The sequence below is a fragment of the Zonotrichia albicollis genome, chromosome 2 (assembly GCF_047830755.1).
Source record: "Zonotrichia albicollis isolate bZonAlb1 chromosome 2, bZonAlb1.hap1, whole genome shotgun sequence".
NCBI lineage: Eukaryota > Metazoa > Chordata > Aves > Passeriformes > Passerellidae > Zonotrichia > Zonotrichia albicollis.
This window is the reverse complement of record NC_133820.1, coordinates 43,643,046-43,664,161: the sequence shown is the minus strand read 5'-3', so window position 1 is coordinate 43,664,161 and position 21,116 is coordinate 43,643,046. Positions and strand designations below refer to the sequence as shown.

General features: G+C 41.0%; 1 protein-coding gene across 1 annotated transcript in view; it reads left to right on the top strand.

Moving 5' to 3' along the window:
* Window positions 1-21,116, top strand: part of RSF1 (remodeling and spacing factor 1) — a 67,717-nt gene that overhangs the window by 8,272 nt on the left and 38,329 nt on the right. The window contains exon 2 of the mRNA XM_005495475.4: window positions 17,491-17,582. Coding sequence (XP_005495532.2) covers window positions 17,491-17,582 — 92 coding nt within the window. The remainder of the gene's footprint in view (window positions 1-17,490; window positions 17,583-21,116) is intronic.

Sequence of the window (21,116 nt, the reverse complement as noted above, 5' to 3'; positions counted from 1 at the left end):
TTGGAGAACTTCATAAACATCAAGGTGAGTTGTGTGTGACCCCATTATCACATGTAAGGTGGAAGTTACGTTTTAGCCAGCATTCCATCAGCACTTTGTCTTGGCCAACTTCAGAGGTTTGCAGAAGCTCTATAGTTTCTCAGAATATTCTCCCTCCACCCATCTTTGTAGCTCAGGGTTTTCCTGAGTTTTCAGCGCTTACCGTGAACTTCTTTTCTCTTGATTGGGAATATTTCAAGCTGTATTGTGTAGGGTAAGAACAGTTAGCTGATAGACATGTACAATTATTAGTGCCCACTGCTTGGTACATACACTTCTGAGCTCATCCCAAAGCTGACATTTAGATTACAGAATCACAGAACAGGTCAGATTGGAAGGGAAAACAATGGGTCATCAGACAATGGGTGCAACTTGTGTGCTCAGTCAGGGTCATCCTAAAGCACAGTGCACAGGATTGCATCCAGACAGTTCTTGAATAACTCCAGCAGGGAAACTCTACAACCTCTCTGGGCAGCCTGTTCTAGTGCATGGTCATCCATACAGTAAAGAAGTTCTTTCTCATAATCAGGTGAAACTTCCTGTGCATCTGTTCCTGCCTATTGCCTTGTGTCCTAGTGCTTGGTGCCACTGAGGAGAGCCTGGATCTGTCTTCTTGGCATCCTCCCTTGGGATACTTACATGTATGGATGAGATCTCCTCTCAGCCCTCTCTTCTTCAGGCTGAGCAGGCCTCAGCCTTTCCTCCTAAGAATGATGCTCCAGTCCCTTAATAATTTTCATAGCCCTCCACTGTACCTGCTCCAGGAGCTCCGTATCTCTCTTGTGCCGAGGAGCCCAGAACTGGACACAGCCCCCCAGACGTGGCCTTACCGGGTCTGAGTGGAGGGGCAGGATCACCTCCCTCGCCCTGCTGGCCATGCTTTCCCTAAGGCATCCCAGGATACCATTGGCCTTTTCAGTAGCAGGGGCATTGCTGGCTCATGGACAGCTTTTTGTCCTCCAGCACCCCTGGGTTCTTCTCTGGAAGGAGCAGAGCTGCTTTCCAGCAGGTCAGCCCCCAGCCTGGGCTGCTCTGTGAGTTTATTCTTTCCCAGGTGCAGCACCCTGCACCTGCCCTTGTTGAATTTTAAAAGTTCCTCTCTGCCCATCTCTCCAAGGCCCTTCTGAAGGGCTGCACAGCCCTCTGCAGTACTGGCCACTCTTCTCAGCTTGGTGTGAACTTGCTGCAGAGTAATCTGTCCCTTCATCCAAGTCATTGATGGATGAGTTAAACAATACTGGACTCAGTAAAGAACCTTGGGGGACGCTGCTAGTGACAGGCCTCCAACTAGACCCTGTCTTGCCAATGATGACTCTTTGGGATCTGCTGTTCCACCCCGCTGTCTGGTCATCCAGTCCACACTTCCTGAATTTGTCTATGAGAATGTTGTGAGAGACAGTGTCAAAATCCTTGCTAAAGTCACGGTTCACAATATCCACTCCTTTCCCCTTGTCCATCCACTTAGTTGTTTCATTGTAGAAGCCAATTGGGTTGGTCAGGCATGATTTAAGGAGTTTATGCTGACTGTTCCTGATCACAATGGCAGGAAGAATTCCTTTGTGTGGGGTGAAGCAGAGGACGGGAGATACTGAACTGTCAAGAACGGACAGATAATGGGAAGATGATGAATAGAAAACCTGATGAAGGATGTTGTGGCTGTGTGCTCACTACTGCCTCAAAGCCAGTTCTTCTTTGGGAGAACCCATTTTAATACCTAATTCTGTCTCTGGGCCATACAATGCTTCTTGGTACAGCTGTGTTCCTCCCCATTCATGACAACTGGGAGTTGAGAGAAGTATTCAGGACTTTGTGTTATCTGCCATTGTTGGAACAAGTGTCCTCTGGTATCCTCCCAGGACAATCTCTGTTGTGCTCCTCTGGGAGGAAAAGCAGGAGCATGGGTGGTGAGAGAGCTGGCTTGCATTCCAGGAGGATCTCCCGATGCAGGCAGTGTGCTCTGGGAATGCAGTGTGCACTGCAGGGACCCATCCCACGGTGGGGGAACTGCCAGGCTGCCGGTGGGGGCTGCAGGCTGTGGAGCACCCTCCCGGTGTGCTGCAGGCTCTTCATTACTCCCTACTTGAGCACTGATGGTGGGGCAGAGCAGTGCAGCAGTCTTTGATGTTTCTTGAGTTCAGTAAAATGTTAAAACCATTGAGAAATAATAAAACTTGTAAAAGGTGTGTATATTTTTTTACATCCTCCAGCCTTGCAGTAAGAGCATAGTGTTCCAGTTGTGGAATAGCGAGGTCTGTGGCAGTTCATTACACTGAGCTGATCTTTCTACACTATCTCATTACCCTTTCTCCTCTTCCATTTTTTCTCCAAATCAATGAACTTTCCTTTGCTTCAACTCATCTATAAAACTCGACTAACATTTTAGCGTTTTAGCATTATGTATTTCTTAGTAGCTTCTAGCATTTGCCAGTCTCTCATCTCTTCCCCAAGAGCTAAACAAAGCTCTTAAAGCTCAAGCAGCAGAGAATTTCTCAGAACTACTGTAGCAATTCTGACCATATTGATGTCTAGTGGTCTGGGGAAAACAATTTTCCTAAGTGAGAGGAGGCCTAATTTTCAAGATTCACGTGTTTCAGCAGCTCTGTTTTAGTATTCAGTTTCTTTTCATTATGATCATTTAGGTCTTTTAGTACTTTGGAGAAAAATGCGGCTTAAACCCTTGAACTCACAAGTTTGGTTGATATGTGAAGAATGGAGATATTTGTGAAATAAACAGGGCAGGAGACTTTTTCTCCTTTTAATGCCTTTATTAAAAGTGACCACCTCAGGACTGGGCAGTTCAACGGGTTGCAGCTTCCCGTCGTGTCTCCCACGGTGAGGAGGAGGAGGATATGCGCAGCTTTATCCACCAGGGGCAGAGCTGGGGGTCCGGCCCTCGTGGGAGCCTTTAGGGCGTGGTGATCCCTTCGGATGTTGGTTTTCGCCGCTTCGCCCCGTCCGCTCCCGGTTTCGGGACGACTCCTGTGCTCAGGGTGAGAGGGACTACGAAGGTGTTCAGCATCTCTGCAGGCTCAGCACTCCGTTCCTCACGTCCAGACATCACTCCAATCTCTCAACTCTTAGTTGGCTCGTTGTTTGGGGGTCTTTTTTAACAAGCTAGAAGCAGTAGCCTCTCATGGCATGCTGGTCCCGGAGTTATCTTGCATATCTACCCCCCCTAAGTCTCTCCTCCTCACTGTTCGGGAGGTCCCCACCCTTCACTGTCCCAGAGATGAGCCGTTAACTCGCCCCAGCCAGGGCTTTTACTGATACAAAACCAACTATTAACGACAACGACCCGTAATTACCATAACACACAAGCAGCGCCCGAGCAGCAACAGTGGTAACCTTTTCCTCACAAAAACAAAAAGCAGAATTTTGTTCATAACATTTGATATCAAGATATTTGAAGCAAATAGTACCTTACCTACCTTGATCTCTAAAATCCTCTTTTCCAGGAAAATGGGGCTTATCAGCATGAACTTCTGCCTGGTTTTTTGGTTGTCTATAGTTATACCATTTTTCTGTCCTAACAGTGGTCCTGAACCAGTAGTATGCTGAATAAAACTCCTTGTTTAGGTTTGTATGTAAGTAAACCCTTATTTCCTAGTCTACTCAGTGTCCCTCTGGTACTGCCCTGGCTATTTTCCAGCTCATCTACAGCTATCTAGGAGCACCAGTGCCAGGGCACATTTATTGCCTTTTAGTATTAATGGCTACCAGGATTATAAAGGTTTCCTCCTGAGAACAAACTGCAGTGGTTCACAAAAGCTGTATTAATTAGTGAATGATAAAGTGTGGACATTTTAGTTTGATCCCAGAGCCTTCAGTGTGGTGTTCTTGTAATTATCAACAATATATTGCCTTAAAGCATGCAAGGTGGAGAGGTGTGTGATGGGTGCAACAACAGCAAAAAGGAACACTTAACCCCCCCTCCCAGTATTGTCTGGAGGTGATAGTTAAGAGGGAGCCAGTTTAAGCTGCCATAAAGTGGCCATATGAATGCCCTGCTTTACAAAAGACACTTCCATTAAGTGGCAAAATCATCCCTTAAAGTGTATATTTAAGCTTATACAAAATCTGTACCAGACAGTGTTAGCTGACCTCCTAATAACATGTTAACACTCTGTATAAAGGTTAAGAAAGTTTAGCAGCAGGTAAGAAAAATTGATATGGCAACAAGGGAGCTTTTGGAAGACCTGACCTTAATAAAGGGAGACCAGAAGGAGTAGTCATAAGTCAAGGAATAAAAGCACTATGTCCTAGATGATCAAGCATGTTCACAAAGCTAGTCAATGTCTCTGAATGCAGGTTGGACAAATGGGAGTAGGATGGTGAGGATAAGCCTGGGGCTAAGGGTTGGTTTGTCTGCTGAGTAGAAATTGTTTGAAAGCTGGAAATCTAACCCTGCTGAAGTCCAGGAAAATGTGTTCATAGCTAGCAGTAGATAGAAGGAAAAGTCCAAGAGGAGTTTGCAGAACATGTGGACAGAAAAGTGTCTTATGTAAAAAGAAGAAAAATCTAGGAGACATGGATGGCTAAAATCAGCAGCCACATTGCAATGATTAAAATCAGTATGTTACTGAGAACTTAAATAACCTCTTTGCATAAGGTGTCATTATTAGACTAATTTGTGATATCTTGATTCTATTGCCTTTCTTGCAATAATGATGAAATATGGTAAAATTGACATATTAGGAAATTATGTAGAATATGGTTCATAATGTGGAAGCATGCTGAGTAGCCTGGATTAGGTATTAGCTTAGCTTTCTGAAAAGGTACAGCTGGTAAAAAAAAATACAGGTGTGTCTTTGAGTAAAGAAATGGAAACCAGAGTGGCTAGCATGTTTTAAACGCTTCAGCAAAGAGTTAGGAAATCAAAAGCAAGGAGCCGTTACATGTAGTTTTCATAAACTTCATGAAATTGTAATTTCATGGTTCTAATAATTCTCCAGAGAGAAATATTCTGCTGTTTTCTTTTGAAAGCATGGGTAATTTCTCTGAAGCAAAGATAGATGGCTCCTGTTTGACATATGCTTATATATGGATGCAGTCTTTTTAAAGAGGTCCCTGATTAAGGTGGTTGACTTGGCGTTCCAGAGCAACCTTATGTGGCATGACCCACATAGTAACTCTCATGCCCAGCCCTTTCTTTGACGTTATTCTTTGTGGCAGGAGGAATCAGGTGAGGCATGGAGAATGTTTTTAGCCTTTGGAGTCTACAGCCCAGCATGTTAATGCAAACTGATGTTACCACTGGTGTGTGTTCTTGCTGTGGAGGGGCTTTGCTTTCTGTCCAGCCCTGACAACCCTACCTGGCAGAACATGTGGGGGTGCATCACTCCAGCCAAGGCAACCACTGAATGTGAGTCAGTGTCCAGAGGGAAAGCACCATCAGAAACCCTAAACTGATTAAATAACAGGAAGTTGGTGAGAAAAATAGATTATTTTTTATTGCTCTCTCTATATACTACTATATACTGTAGTATAAACAAAGTAGAATTTCTATTTTATTTTAATTTTTTTAATATTGTCGGCAATTAATCTCATTTGCCAAGAAACCAGAAGGACAGGAGTTGTTTTTAAAAAGATCAAGGTGTAAGATGGCTAATTCAGCCTAAGGGGAAACACTGCTGTCGATAAAATAGTATTACCAATGGGCAACAAAACTGCAAATGAAGGAGAGTTGTAAGTATATGTTATAAAGGAAAATGTTTATGACAAATACATCCCAAAATATTTAAAATTAGCTGTTAGCTCAACAAAATACTCTAGGTAATACTGTGATAATTCAGGAAAGCATGCCTATTAACATGGTCATGGAGTTTTAAAATTAACAAAATAACAGATAGCATGAGGAGTGGGCAGAGAATCATACTAAAACTTGGGGTATATATTATTTTGAGTAATAAATATTTTTGTTTAAGTAATTTTGTTTGAGCAATAAATATTTTTTGTTTTGTTTGCTTGTTTGCCTCTATCTTGATTTTAGTGCTCAGCAGTAGCAGCTCCACCTTGAAAGATAACACGGAGCACAGAGGAAGGAGGACTGCATGGCAACTTAGACTATTGACATCAGAGAACATTTTTAAAAGTATTCAAAGCAAGGCTCCTAGAGTTTTGCATTCCTTTTATATTGTAAAACTAGAAAAACAGTGCATTGAATGAAACTCAAAAGTAGTTGAGATTTAGATGCCTTTCACATGTTCTGTCATTGCAGCTGATTGCTGCAAATTATTATTGAGGCCAGGGCGCAAAATATTTAGAAACTGGTAAATGTTGAGTTGTAGTGAAAATATTTTAAAATAAAACTAAGAACACTAAGTTTCTTGCTTTTATGTTAAGCCAGGCTCAATGAAAAGGTGATTTAAAGCTAACCTAGGGGCAGGTAATTTTGTTACATATGCTGTGGGTTTTCTTTACGCATGTTCTGAAACAGCAGCGGATGGTCACTGTCACATGGAGTGATGTGCACCATGGCTCATAATTTTCTTTTCCAAGTGCCATGCTCAGCTGTTCCTACTGTTCAGTGTGTTTGTCTTCCTTTCTGTCTGTTTTGTCTTATATGGGAGGGGAAGGATTTGATGGCAGAAATTTTATGCTTTCAGCTACTGTTGTGTGTTTGGGTTACTTTGTGGCACTTTGCATCTCTCTGCAGCCCAAGCAGCCGGGTTCTTCCCAGATCCTGATAGCATCTAGCTGTGGTTGTGTAGGTTGGAGGGTTTGTATCCTCAGACATGAGGACTGAGTGATGGCAGGCATTATGGAAATGGTAGCTACAGATCCAGTGTCCCTTCAGGCTGTTCCCCTTGTCTTGCTTTCTAGCTCCGATTAAAAGCTGTGTAAGAGGCGGCTGATGGCCGCTGAGCCCGAGTTATGCAGAGGCACCAGAGCTGCCAGTCTGGCAAAGGAGTCTGAGGCTTTGAGGCTGCCTGGACAGGAGATGGTGTCGGCCCTGAAGGGAACAGTGTTGGCTCCCCTGGGAAGCTGCAACAGCCCCACAGTTACAACCGTTTCTTGCAATTAAAAGAATTATGCTAACAGGGGTAGATATTTTAATAGTGCTGACAGGTCAAAACATGAGTTTGCTCATAGAAATTCATACCTAAGAGTTGGGCGTTTCAAGGAATGAAGCTTCTGTGAGTCTTCACTTTGTGCATGATTTGGTTACCAGCTCTCCAGAGGACATAAGTGATTTGTAGTCTTCATTTTAGATCTAGGCCTAAGGAAGTTGGTGAAAATCACACTGTGTACTACTTTATGTACTACTAGCACTTTGTCAGACAACTGTCTTGGACAATTCTGCTTCTTAAATTTCTATTCTTATATGCTTTCTGGTTTTCATTAAACATAATGGACAAAAAGTTGCTACTAATTCTGAAATTATTTAAAGAATCCTCATATTCTGTGCTAATTGGGTTAAAGTTGTAGAATTCTTTGTTTGGGATCATGAACTGATCTGTAGAATGACTTTCATCCAGCCAGGTGACTGCTACCTTTCACAGAAACCTTTGTCAGCTGCTAGAGATGTTCCTCTGTTATGATTGTTTTGTCCAAGGCTCTGAGATATGGTGCATCTCATTCTGGATATGTGATATTTTTATAAATTATTTTAAAATTTCACTTGCACTGCTGCTAGATTAATGAACTGATATCACCTTAGAGCAGAACAGGCGTGCAGTTACTTATTTCCAGCTGACAGGGAAGCGTGTTCTGCATTGCAGAATGACTTGAGTTGGCTTCACCTTCAAAGTTTGCTTATCCTGATCCTTAAAAAAACCTCATGCTCACATAATGCTGCTGCCTGTCAAATACCAAATGCTTACTGAATAGTACTCAAATGTTTCTGCACCAGTTCCTCACTGCCGGATGTTTTGAAAAGCATAAAATGCGTGTCTTTGCACTGTAGTTTGTTTCTTGTACTTCTTTAGGGTCCAGTAAAGAAAGTATATTATGAAAGATATTATGGTTTCTAAGACTAGGTTTTCAAAAAAAAACGTGTCTGCAATATTTGACAGCTACTGAGAAACTACAAAGAAATATTTAGCTGTTGCTATGGTTGAGTAAAATTGTTGAAAGATAAAATGGTGAATCCCTGAGTATAAATGAATTTTATTTGAAATACAGGTTGGATCACCAGTGACTAGAGAAAAAATCTACTTATTCTAAAATTAAATCTGAAAAAGGACAGAAATGTCTTTGTAGTAGATCTTACATGATGCGTGAAAGAGAATAAATATTTGGGATTCTTTGGTGTTGTGGGGCTTAGTTTTGGGGATTTTTTTGTTGGTTTTTTCATCTGAGGAGAAGATTGAGGAATTGTAACCTTGGTAATGAAACTTGCTTTAGAAAAGTGGGTTTTATTCAACCTAAGTTTTTTAATATTGCCATTTTATTCAAGTGAGAGATGTGGGAGAAAGTGATTTTGTGGTATAATCAACATCCTCCCTCTGTTAATGCTGTTAATATTCACACTTGGACAGTACCTGAGAAATGTGGCAAAATTGACACCACAGGAACGTTTCTAGTAACAAAACAAAGCAAGGGATTAAAATGCATTTACTTCTTTTCATATAGTGGAGTGAAAAAGGACTTTTATTCAACTTATCCTCAAACAGAAAGTGTTAAAAGCAGCTTGTTATGTTCATTATATGAATAAAGCTAAATAAAGCTGACAACTTCTTAGCTACTGATATATACAACTCTATGCTCTTGTATACTAAACCCTTCACTTAGTTCACTGCACTGAAGATGCTTCTAGTTTAACATAGCAGGATATAAGCTTTCATCTGAAGTTAAATGCTGCCATGCTTAGACATTTGATTTTGTCTGCTGGAAGTGTTTGTGCATGGATAAAGTGTTGGAGCTAGAGTCAGATCTGCAGTGGTAATTCTCTGTTTAATGGGGAGCGTGAGAGCTTAGGGAAGGGTTTAAAAACAAGGTGTACCCACCCCCAGTACCTGATAACACTCCTGTATCTTTAAGACCTTCCCCAGCCAGGGGTGGTTTTCAATGGAAAAAGTTGCCAGACATTCTATAACAGAATTAATCTCTTCAAGTGTATTTAGCAGAGCTCAGATGTTTTACTTCAGGATGGGCTGACTCTTCCTGAAAGTCTCTGTGGGTTGTAAATGGATTATATGGAATTAGCTCAGGTGTCAGTATCTACATTTGTAGATTTCTGCCCAGGTGCTTAGATGAATACTACTGCTATGTTGCTGCCCTTTCCTGTTTTTTAAAGGCAAAATATCTACAAAATTCCAGAAGTTTAGTATTGGAATGAAAATTCAGGCTCCTTTTCACAGGAGTTAGAGCATTTATTTTCTAGTTGCTTGCCTTCTGTCTTGTAATTTTGATCCAGGCGTGCATGAAGACACTGAATTAAATTTTCCCACTTCAATGGCTGTGCAACTTCTTCGTGTTAGAGCAAAAGGTGAGCATACTGAACATTGCCATCCCAACATCTTTTGCTTACATCCTTTCTGAAAGTGTGAGCCTCCATAATTGTAGTGGCCAGCAAGTGCCTCAGCCCAGACTGACATCGGGATGTAAATCCTCCTTTTGCTACTGATATTCCCGAGGGGTTGTGCTTCCTAACACGTGCCTCTCTAGCATTTCTTATGGCAGAGTTGGGCCAAGCCCTCTGATCAACCTGCTTGTTCTTTTTGTTACGGCTCTTAACTGCACTTGGGCTTTCTGTAGGACACCTTTGTGCCTAGCACAAGTAGAATGGGCAAGTGTATTCTTTGCTTTGGAGCAAGTGCAACCTGCTCCAAAGGCTGGCTCCCAGTGCCTGAACTGGGCGTGTTGGTGCCACCCAGTGTGGCTCAGCTCTGCCGCTTCTTCCAGTGGTAAATAACCCGAACTACTGAAATTTCTCTGAAGTGAATTTACCCCAGTATGTCCAGAAGCCATGGAGCTGCATACTTGCAGTGAGGAGCTATGAAGCACACTAGAGTCTACTACTAAAGTGTAATCTTTACAATTACCTTTGTCATACCTACACTTTATCTGAGAATTGTAATTGCACAGTTCAGGGCTAAGGAAGGAAATGAGGAGGATTTTCTGTTCACGGTTTAGAAGTCTTGGTTGTACTGGAGACTGAGATGCATCAGCAGGCAAGAGAATCCTGTTGTAATTTTAGTTCCCTGTTTGTATCAGCTACAATGAAGCCAGAATGGAAGATCCCTGTGCTGTGGTGTCTTTTCTTTTATGGGGTGTGGTCCCAGCAGTTTCCATCACGGTTTGTATCTGCCCAAATGAAGGATCAGCAAGTCAAGTGCACTTGAATTTAGATAGTAGAAATGTATGGTGTTGTCACTGCATGTGAGTTAGCTGCCAACAATGGCTACCAGTGACAGTTTCAAATGTTTTCAGTACCTCTTTTTAAAGGCAATCTGCTTGTTTGCATATTGCTGCCACAGCTTGATTTGTCTTACTTGCTCCTCACATGTCCTAAGTTTGTAGACTACAGCCCATTTTTTATTCAATACATTTTTTTGAGTCAGTGAACTGGGCTTTCATTTGCTGTCTTTCCTGGACTATTTTTGGTTTCTAAAATAGATTCTGTGCTATTTTTTCCTGCATTGTTTTCAAGATAATTTTCTTTTTTTCTTCTACCTCCTATTGTTTTTCATTGCACGGTACAGCATGCTTTTCTTGCTAAGTTTTATGCTTTTTTCTAACATCAGTGCTGCTTTTGTTAACCTTTCTGCTGTTCCTTATAATATATTAGCTTAAAAAGTCCCCAACATCCCCAGGCACTTAATAGCCAGAGAATGAAATAGGAGGCCTGTGAAAGATTAAGTTATCTTGTCTGCTAAAGGGCTGCTGAAGAACAGCTCTCCAGCGATTTTGTTTATTTTCGTATGGTCTTTAATTCCAGCTTCAGGAGTTATGTCGATGACAGTGAGAGTGATTTTTAAAATCTGAGTTTCATATACAGAGAGAAGGTAACTGATGGAGTGTGAGCATTAGAAAGCAAAGCATAATCAGATTGAACTGCAGACAGGGGAGGATTGTAAAATAAAATATATGGGAGGAAAGGGTGCTCAAGGTGGTGCTTTGAGTTTAGGAAAGAGTGTTTGGGAATCTGCTTCTCAGGAAAGGACCTGGTGGTGTTGGTTGGCAGCCACTGAACATGAGCCAGCTGTGCCCAGGTGGCCAAGAAGGCCAGGGGCACCCTGGCCTGTATCAGCAGTAGTGTGGCCAGTGGGACCCCAGCAATGACTGTCCCCCTGTATTCGGCACTGCTGAGGCCATACCTCAAATTCTGTGTTCTGTTTTGGGCCCCTCAGTGCAAAAAAGACGTTGAAATGCTGGAGTGTGTCCAGAAAAGGGCAACAAAGCTGGTGAGGGGTCTGGAGCCCAAGTCTGGTGAGGAGCAGCTGAGGGAACTGGGATTTTTTATTCTGGAGAAAAAGAAGCTCAGGGGACCTTATCACTCCACAACCGCCTGAAAGGAGGTGGTAGCCAGTTGGAGGTTGGTCTGTTCTCCCAAGTAACAAAGAATAGGGCAAGAATAAATGGTCTCAAGTTGTGCTAACAAGGTTTAGTTTGGATATTAGGTAAATTTCTTCATGGAAAGGGTTGTCAAGCACTGGAAGAGGCTGCCCATGGAAGTGGTGGAGTCACCATTCATGGACATATTTAAGATGTGTTGATGAGGCACCTGGGGACATGGTTTACTGCTGGGACTTGGCAGTGCTGGGTTGAACTGATACAATGAGGTCAGGATGCAGCTCTGCTAGCAAGGTCTGTTGTGCTGGTGATGCAACTTACTAAAAGAACTGGGGTAGAAAAGGCATTTTGGTCCCAGTTCAGAGCACTTTCCATGTTTGCAAGCGGCAGTGAAAGAGGTGGTGAGCTGGGTTCCTCGCATGGGGATGTGTGGGAGGAGGTTTACCAGCAGGATAAAAATTTTACCTTTGCTGGCTAATGTTAGAGTGACCCGTGCTCTGAATAATCCAGGTAAGAAGAGAATCTTCTAATAGGTATTTGTAGAGACAAGAGAGATAAATGTTCTCAGATATTTGTGTGAAAATGATCTAGCTGGTGAGCATCCAGATTTCAAAGTGCTTTCCTAGGATAACAATGTCATTTAAATGTGAGCGTGGTTTGTTTGTTTGTAATGCCTGCCAACAGTCTTTCTAGGAACAGGATATAAAACTGCTACTTGGTGACTTGTTCGTTCTGTTTTGATCTGTGGTTTAATTACAACATGTTTAATTGCTCTTTTCATTCACTCAGGAGGCAGAGCAGTTTCGTTTTTTCCCCTTTCCTGTGCGCCTTTTTTTTTTGTTGTTGTTGTTGTTTTTTTTTGTAGGCATACAGTTTGGTAGGATAATACTCATCAAATGACTCAGAAAATAAGATATTTAGATTGTCCTTTCAAACAGGAACAACTGCTCTTTTCTCATGAGGTCACATGATTACAATTTATTATTTTTATGCCAAACTTGCTGTGTGAAGATGAGGCTCCTTTAGTGCCACAGGTTTTTTACCAGAGGTTTACTGAATTTTCTTGCCTAGGTTCAAACTAGGGAGTTTTATCTAACCATGTATTTAACATGCCAAGTTCATACCAAGCCTACCATTTTTCTCTGATCTATAAACTTCTGTGAATAACTAAAAAGGTCTCACATTTTCCTTATATTGAGTTAAGAAACAAGTTAGATAGTTCTTAAGAATATTTATGTTATCATAAACCAAAGGGGAGATGTTGTTCCCTTTCTTTGACTCAGTGTTTGCTAGTTGTTTAATGAAATAGATGAGGGACTTCTAGATTAGTTTCAACTAAAGAGAAGACAAGATGTTTGCTGCCTCAGACTGCTCATGGGACTTCAGACTTTACACAGAAATTAAGGAGAATATTAAAGAGGCTGGAAATGTGGTCACATGCTTATTGGGGACTCTTGTGCCTTTCGTAAAGGATGTGGCTGACTGGTTTTAAGCAAATTTATGCCTAAGGATCTGTCTGTAAAGGGAATTAACTGCATGGTTAGTGTGGTAAGTGGTAAATGATCATAGAATGGTTTGGGTTGGAAGGGACCCTAGAGATCATTCCAACCACCCTGCTGTGGGCCAGGACACCTTCCACCAGACCACTCTCCTGCAAGCCCCATCCAACCTGGCCTTGAGCACTTGCAGGGCTGGGGCATCCCCTGCTTCTCTGTGCAGCCTGTTCCATGGTGGCTGCATGCTGACTCTCTGCTGATGTCTGAGGAGATGCTCCTGCCTTTGTTCCTCCAGGACAGCTCCCCAAGGCACTCACTGCAGAGCGGTTTGAGCAGGGTGGAAACCTCTCCTATTTGCCATTAAACTCCGTGCAGGGTGCCAGTAGCTAATCCACATCAGCTGTGTGCAGGGTGCTGAGAGCTGCCTTCCCTTAGCAGGAGGGAGGTGGGAGATCATTAATGATCTCATCAATCTCAGCTGTCCTCTGGCAGAGGTAATTTTGGTCAAGGTAGAAGGATGAAAAAGAATGTATGGTTAATGGAAATATTTGCCGTGTATGTCTTATGAGTCATTTTTTTTTCCTACACTTGCCAAAACAAGTTAGCATGGAAAATGGTTTACTGGTGTAACTGGGAAGACCTGTTTGTGTTCGTGAAGCATGAAAACTGCCAGTGGCCTTTGCATCCCAGAGTTTTATTTCTTGTTCCCTCCACCCCAGGTCCCCCTAGCACTAAGAGTTCAGTGTTCTCTTCCTGGGTCCCAGAAGGAGGACAAGTAGGCACAGGCTTTGTAAGCCACATCAGTACCAGGTGCTCTGTGTAGATCATGGTTCCAGTCCTCCTCTCTGTGTCCAGCACTCCAGATCTGCTTTTATACCAAGGGTTTTTCAAAATAACAGATTCCCCCATCCTCCTTCTGGATTCAGGATTTGGTCATATTTTCTGGTTTTATCTGCTGTTTCAGGGTTTTTTAGGTGAGTTGTAAGCCTTTTTGTTTTGGCAGGGAAAATAAGTAGGGGTGAAATGGGGTTATGGTTACATGAGAAGTTGTCTTTAATCTGTGGATGTATTTGAAAGTTACAGCTTTTAGGTATTTGAAAGTTACAGCTTTTCTAGCAAGCTGGTGGGGTTTTCACATGTTTGTATGTTTTCTCTTCCATTTAAATTATTCTGATGCTCCTGAATTTATTAGACATGTGGCTGATGTATAGGATGCTCCCTGAAATGCTGGAATAGACAGAATAGTGTTCAAAGGACACTTGTGTGAGGCCCAGATGACAGCCTCCCCTCCAGGGAAGTGTAGAGTTTAACAAATGGGCTGAACTCCACCAGAAGCTTTATAATGGTTTAGGTGACTCATTCTTCCTGGCTTATGACTTCTTCCTATGAAAAGTATGTATTTTTGAATATCTAGCAGAATGCACCATGCTTTAATTATAGTCAATTCTTTGAAATATTTGTACAGCACTTTTGTAAAAGAAGAACTGCTATGCACAGTCTCTTGGTGTTTTCTCCACTGCTTAAGCATATTCTGAGAAGGTTTTAGAGAACTCCTGTATTACGTTCCAGAGAGACGAAAGTTTTATAAAAGTTTGAGAATCTAATTCATGTTTAGAGGGTTTTTTTAATATGTTCCATCATGCTTTTTTGACCAGAACCTCACACACAATGGCAATTATACAAGAAGGATTCTGTGTATTGTTCCTTGCCTTATGTGAAATTTTTACAAATGCAGGATATTGTTACACAAAGTTCCTGAAATGAGTGATGCAGGTCCCACATGAATGGAGATGAAATTTTGCAAAGGAGATAGTAGTCTACTGTTGTTATTTGCTGAAACCAGCCGGCAACACAACCCAAAATAATTATGCTCATCTCTTTGGTGTTATGTTCTTTCTCTTACATATAGGATAGAACAATTTTGTAAAAATGATCCTTACTGACGTCTCAATTCAATGAACTCTTGTCAGGAATTCTCTCTATAGTCTGAACAAAAGTAAGTTAATTTACAGTTATGCAGGTTCAGTGCATTTCTGAGAGGATTGAAGTTTTAGTTGTGTTTACTAGTGCAGTTTTACTCCCTGCCAGCTAAGTGCTTTGGGAGAGATTTGCCACCACTCTTTAGCCTTCTAAAGCCATCTCCTTAGCTGGTGCTTTTGGACAAGTCAGGTGTACATCCTGTATCATTTGCAGTTACTTTGGATTCAATACAGTTTGTTTCTCAGTCCTGTAGTTTTCTGCTCCTGTGGCTGTTGGGGCTTGTGCACTTCACACACTCCCTAGAGAGCAAACTAGCAAACATCAGTTTTCTTCTCCAACCCTCCTGCCTCCTTCATTGAACCAGGCGTGTGCTGTGGGATTCCTCTCAGAGAAGGGAAGAGGCAAAAAGCCAGCCTAGAAATCCAGTCAGTAATATTGCATGATACATGAAAAGCATCTTGAAAGGGTAGTAAAGAGAATGGATATGAAGTGTTCAGTGAAATTTGTAAAAGTCATCACATCAATGCATCATGAAGATCCTAGAAATACAAGAGCTGAAATGCTGAAAGTGAGACAAGTGACATTTCTGTAGATACTAACACAACTCACAGGAAGTGCTGATCCAAGAGCGTGCATATTACTCCAATTGTAAAAATTTTTCATGTTCTCCATTTTTTTTCCACACCAAAGCTCTAGCAGAGATTTTTGTGGTGACTGGGAATTTGATTATTTGAAACAAATCACCTGTGCTTCTTTAAACTAGGATTCCTATCAGTACATACCCATAAAAAGGTCTGATTAAAAACAAACAAAAAAGGATGCTGAACAAAAGCTTTGATTCAGCAAGATTTTGAATACTCTGGCTCAGTTCCATGTCACACAAACACAAGCAGAGGTTTAATTGTATGCCTTAAAATAGATAGAATTGCTCATGTGTATAAAGTGCTCTGTGCTTAATTTTGTTAGTGCCAGCTGCTTGGCACTTATTGGGGTTAAGACCTTTGATCTTGTTCCTTTTAAAATAGGTGTTAGTTCAAAATCATGAAAAGCATCAGTTTTGAGAAAAAGCAAGGAGAGGTATTAGGTGTCTTCAATATGTAATGGAAGTATTATATGCAAATGGAATGAAAAAGAACAAGCCAGGACTTGTTGCTTATGAATTATCTACACTGAAAAGAACTCTATTTGAGGATACCAGGCTGGTACGTTTTATGTTTATTTATTTAAGGAGTTTGTGTATGAAATTTCTTTATTTCTGAAACAACACAAGCATCTCCATCAAACTGATTTTTTAGCAACTCAGTACATTCACCTGAAATTCAAGGCATTTGGTTGAAAGACAAAGAAAGGTTGGGTGAATTCAAGTTAGATATTGAAAAGATCAGCACAGGTAATGTATAAATGAGTAAAAGAACAAACATCTCAGTGGTATCTACTTTAAAACACACACATTTGATGTCCCAGCTGTTTATCCTGTGTCAAATATAATTCTACTGGACCAGCAGAAAAATCATAATCATAAATTATGAGAATAAAAATACTGCGTATAAAGCTTTCAACATGTGTGTGCTTGAAGTACTGAAAATGCTTTTAGAACATAAAATTGTATGCAAAGAGTAGAGAAATAAAAATACTTGAAAAGTTAATTTTTAAAGTTTTTCTCTGCAAGTTACAGATGAGAAAGCTATGTCGCTGAACACGTAGAATTTAATTAATAATTATAAATTACATATTTCTTAGAAGCTGTGCAACTCATTAACTTATAAAATCAGTGTTCTGCAAATTTGCCACTTGGTGGTGCCAAACTGATTTATAAATCACAAATGTGAGCTGAGACAAGCTGTTGAAATTGTTTCTGAGGCATGTACACTAAGGGATACATAAATTTGCTTGGAAAACTATGATTTTGTGACAGCACTGGTGGAGCTGTACTTAGCAACATTTGTGGCCACCATCCCTCAAGCCCCATATCTGGAGTACCTCTCTGTCCCTCCAGTACAAGAGAGAGTAAGTTAAGTGTATAGCAAAGCTGCATCTATGAGAGTAGAGTTTCAGGAACATTTCTTCCATACCATGCACCTGGTGAAAAATAATTTGGATCCAGTGATATTCCAGGCATAGTCCATGGGGTTTCTGGCCTTGGGGCTTCTGAAGGCAGCTGCAGGTATGCTGCTTGCAGTCTTATTTTTGTGGGTGTTTGACTGGAGTAGTTCCTGTACAGTTGTGGTTTTAACACTGCCAGAATTTCCACAGGTTTATCACTGAGCTCTATGTCCTTGAATTGAAGGGTGATGATTATCCTAAATGTAAATCTAAACAAAAAGACTCACGATTAAATTAACCTTCTTCCATCTCTCAGTTGCAGGGCAGCTCTTCAGAGGCTTGAAGTTTCTGTTTTATTAAAATGTCTTAATTTGTCACAGTGTTTCAGTGTTATCATTGAAATGTTTAGCATTGAAGAATATTTGCACCAGACTTAACAACTTCTTTTTTATTTTTCTCTCTCTCAATACTACAGTCCCAAAAGAATTGGTGGAGCTTCACTTGAAATTGATGAGAAAAATTGGGAAGTCTGTCACAGCAGACAGATGGGAAAAATACTTGATCAAGGTACAGTGTGCATGTTGTATTATTCTGCAATGCTGGAATATGGTTGTGATGAGCAGTTGTGTGAGCAAGCCCTAGTGTGAGCTACAGGAGCCTTGGGCATCCTGTGAGCATCCGCACACATCCATCAGATCCCAGCTTAACTTACAGGCTTGTGAGAAAGAGGTCTCTGAAAATAGGCACCATCTTCTGCATGTAAAAGAGTGCCCACCCTCGTAATTGGCAGGAAAATACTTTCTTGAATATTAAGACCCTAAATAAAGAAGATTTAGTAGCCTGCAAATGGGTTAAATTGAGCAGAGATTTATACAGTAGCACTTCATTGTATATCACTTGTCTGAATATGATTTAATTACTGTGATTTGGCTGAATTCATGCAGGAACCATACAGAGGTCTTGTAGTATGTGTTAATAATAAAAGAAAGTATTGCAGTGATTTATATCTGCATGATCAGAATGGCACAGCTAAGATGAAAATGTAATTATGCATCAGTAAAAATAGACCATCCCATTGTTTTGCATAATTCTGTCTTGGTATTTTAATTGCAGCTGTGTCTTTGTTGACACTTCACATACAAATAGTTTCCAGTTTAAATAATTTACACTGCTTTAAAAAATAAGAATATATGGATAGTCAAAATTAATAGTTTACCATTTCCCCTCTGGATATGTTCCATATGTCTTTTAGTCCACAGAATTGTAATCTTGTTATTGTCTGTACAGCCGTGATCACATCTTGTGTAGAAATACAGCATCTTGGTAGCAACCATACAATTAATGGCAAATCCAGCTGCAGGTTTCCCCCTTAAATGCTGTCTGTAAGCTCTACAGAGATATGAATTTGTCTTGAGGTTTGTGTACCCTTTAAGATGATGATGTTTTTAGGGCTGGGAATGTCTTGAGGATTAATGTGCTGAAGGGCCTTTGTTAATTCTGACCTGTTAACCAACTGTAAAGCATTGATGGTAATCTTTAAAATTAGTAGTGTAGTGATTTATGTAACTTGTGTGTACTTTGTCTATTACCAACTACTGTGGTTTCTGAATTGTGTTAAATTCCTTAATAAATCCAAAAACCATTGCAGCAAACTGAGAAAACCCAAGTCGGGCTCATGAACTTATGTACCCCACTGGAGCCACTTACCAGTTGAGTGGTAAGCAGAAAGCAGGGCGATAAAACAAGTTTGAGGGAGTAGTTTGGAAAATCTTCTTCAAAGCAGTTTGGAAATTCTTCTTCAGGGAAGTAGTAAGGAAACCCTCCCTCACAACCCTGTTAAGACCAAGTAAGTGTTAATAAATTTTACTTCATTTAACAGTCTCCAGAGCTAACTTGAAGCTTATTCTGGCCAGTGGTTCAAAGGAACCTTGAAGAACAAAGGAATTTGAATATAACTAATTAGAAAGGTATGCTAATATTGTCCCCAATTCAAAGGAGTATGATTAATTTAGAAAACAAGGAAGAGTATTGGGAAATGCCACAAAAGCCAGGAAAAACTGAAAAGGTGTGGAACAACTGAGAGCATTTTTCCTTGATGCCTGCAGTATTGTTCCACATATTATTGATGACACTCTAAGAGGCAAAGTTGACCTGGTTTTCTTTTGTTAGAAACTACTGATGTGTTCCTTTGATAAAATAGGGCTTGATAGGTGTTCTTATTTAGGCAGAAACTTTAATGGAGGGCATTCAGATTTACATGCCCTTAATATTTATGCATGTATGTATTATTATATTTTGCTTATATGCCAACTATTTGTAAAACTTGCCTCACTTGACTGTTGTGCATATAAAGAGTATCATAAAAACTGTCTCTGAGCTGTGGCTGGTATTTTGATAGAGGGATATATTTTGGGATAGGAAGTGATCATGGTAGTTGAGAGTTCTTTCCTTTCCCTCTTCTGGTGGTGAACCACCCAAGTTGGATCCACCAGCATGTGCTTTAGTTTTTTATGGAAGAAAACGGCTGTAGGTCTCTGTGAGTCTGACTTTCGTCCTCTGCACAAGGGATGTCTTGTGGTCATGTCATGTGTGTCTGAGGTAAAGAAATGCCTGGTCCTAAGCATTCCAACAACCAAGAGGGAGTGTCCAGCTTAGCTGATTTTGCGAAGCATGTAAGTGAGGTCACATTGCACTGTCTTCTGACTAAGTATTTTACTTACCTATTGTCAAAAATAACTTACATTTTTATACAGAGAAGATTTCTCTGCATTGCTCCATCTGAAACCTTCAACATAAAATCAGCACATTCTGAACACATTTCTGATTGTTAGAATTCAGGTGTTTGTAGTCCCACCCAAGGGGACTCCTCTGTCAAGAAGACTCCTCTTTCACATTCCTGCTTTCCTTGTTTAAAGTGAACATTTGGCATGGTAATAGTGTTGGATGCCATCATATCTGCTTTGGAATTATTCGAGAGAGATTTCTTGCAGGCTGGGAAGGTGCTGATCACTCTTAGTATGCAGATGCCAGGAGTTTCTGCATGCAGCAGCTTTGTGATCAGTGTGAAGCATCCTCTCTGGGAAGGCAGAGACTAAGATTTCAGCAGATTTCAGATCAATGAGATGTGTAGTTCAGGGTTGTGACAGCGCTTGTCAGGAGAAAGCACAATTATCTGGTTTTTAATTGTTGAAATGTAGTAATTTCAGTTTGAACAGATGCTTCATCAGCTCTGATGTCTTGAAGCTTTTGCTTTGACAGTCACACACTTTGTAGCACATGAAGCTTCTCATTATTGCTCTCATACTTAATGACTAAGGAATGAGCAGCAACTGGCATATGCCCTGAGCAAGGGTTTTGATAGAGAGTTTCCCAATGTTCTTCATATTACGTGGCTGAAAAGGAGACAGAAAGTAGGATAGCCTCATTTTGTGAGTGAGCAGCGATTGTCTCCTGCTGTGAGCTTTGGCTTGGCATCAGAGAAGTCCCTGTGCAATATTCTTTAACCTTAGAGCAGGAAAAATTGCTCTTCAGCAGGATCCCTTGTGACCAGTGTTCTTCACTGTTTTCTGTAGGTCCCAGCTTAAAGTCATGCTTTATGGTGTGCCTGAGCTGACCTAACTGCAGTTTACCCTTGTGCCACCTGAGAAGTGGTGTCCGTGCTGGGGTGGTGGAGGGTTGGTAGTGTAGCTGTGGGGACAGGGGAGGGGTAGCAGCCCCTTTGCTTGATTGGAGCCCAGGTGGCTTGTTTTACATTATGAATCTGTTAATCTGTACCTTTGGTGGGTGAAATTTAGGATTATTTTTGCTGCTGTTTCCAGAGGAAGCTGCATTCAGATGTGATTGGCAGGTTTCTAAGTAGCTTGGTAACTGTATCTTATGTTAATAATAATTTGTTGACTGGGAGACTGCGCTGTTCTGATTGAGTCCAGCCTTGTAGACTGAAGGGCAGCAGCACCTCATGCACTGATTTGACAGTTGTGATTCAGCAGTGGCACTTCAAAATAATTCCAGCTGGAGATGTAGCTGTGATCAGCTTTTGCCTCCTCATGGATATTTCCACTGGAATTGCCTCACTGAGTGGAGATCCCACCATGTGTCCTC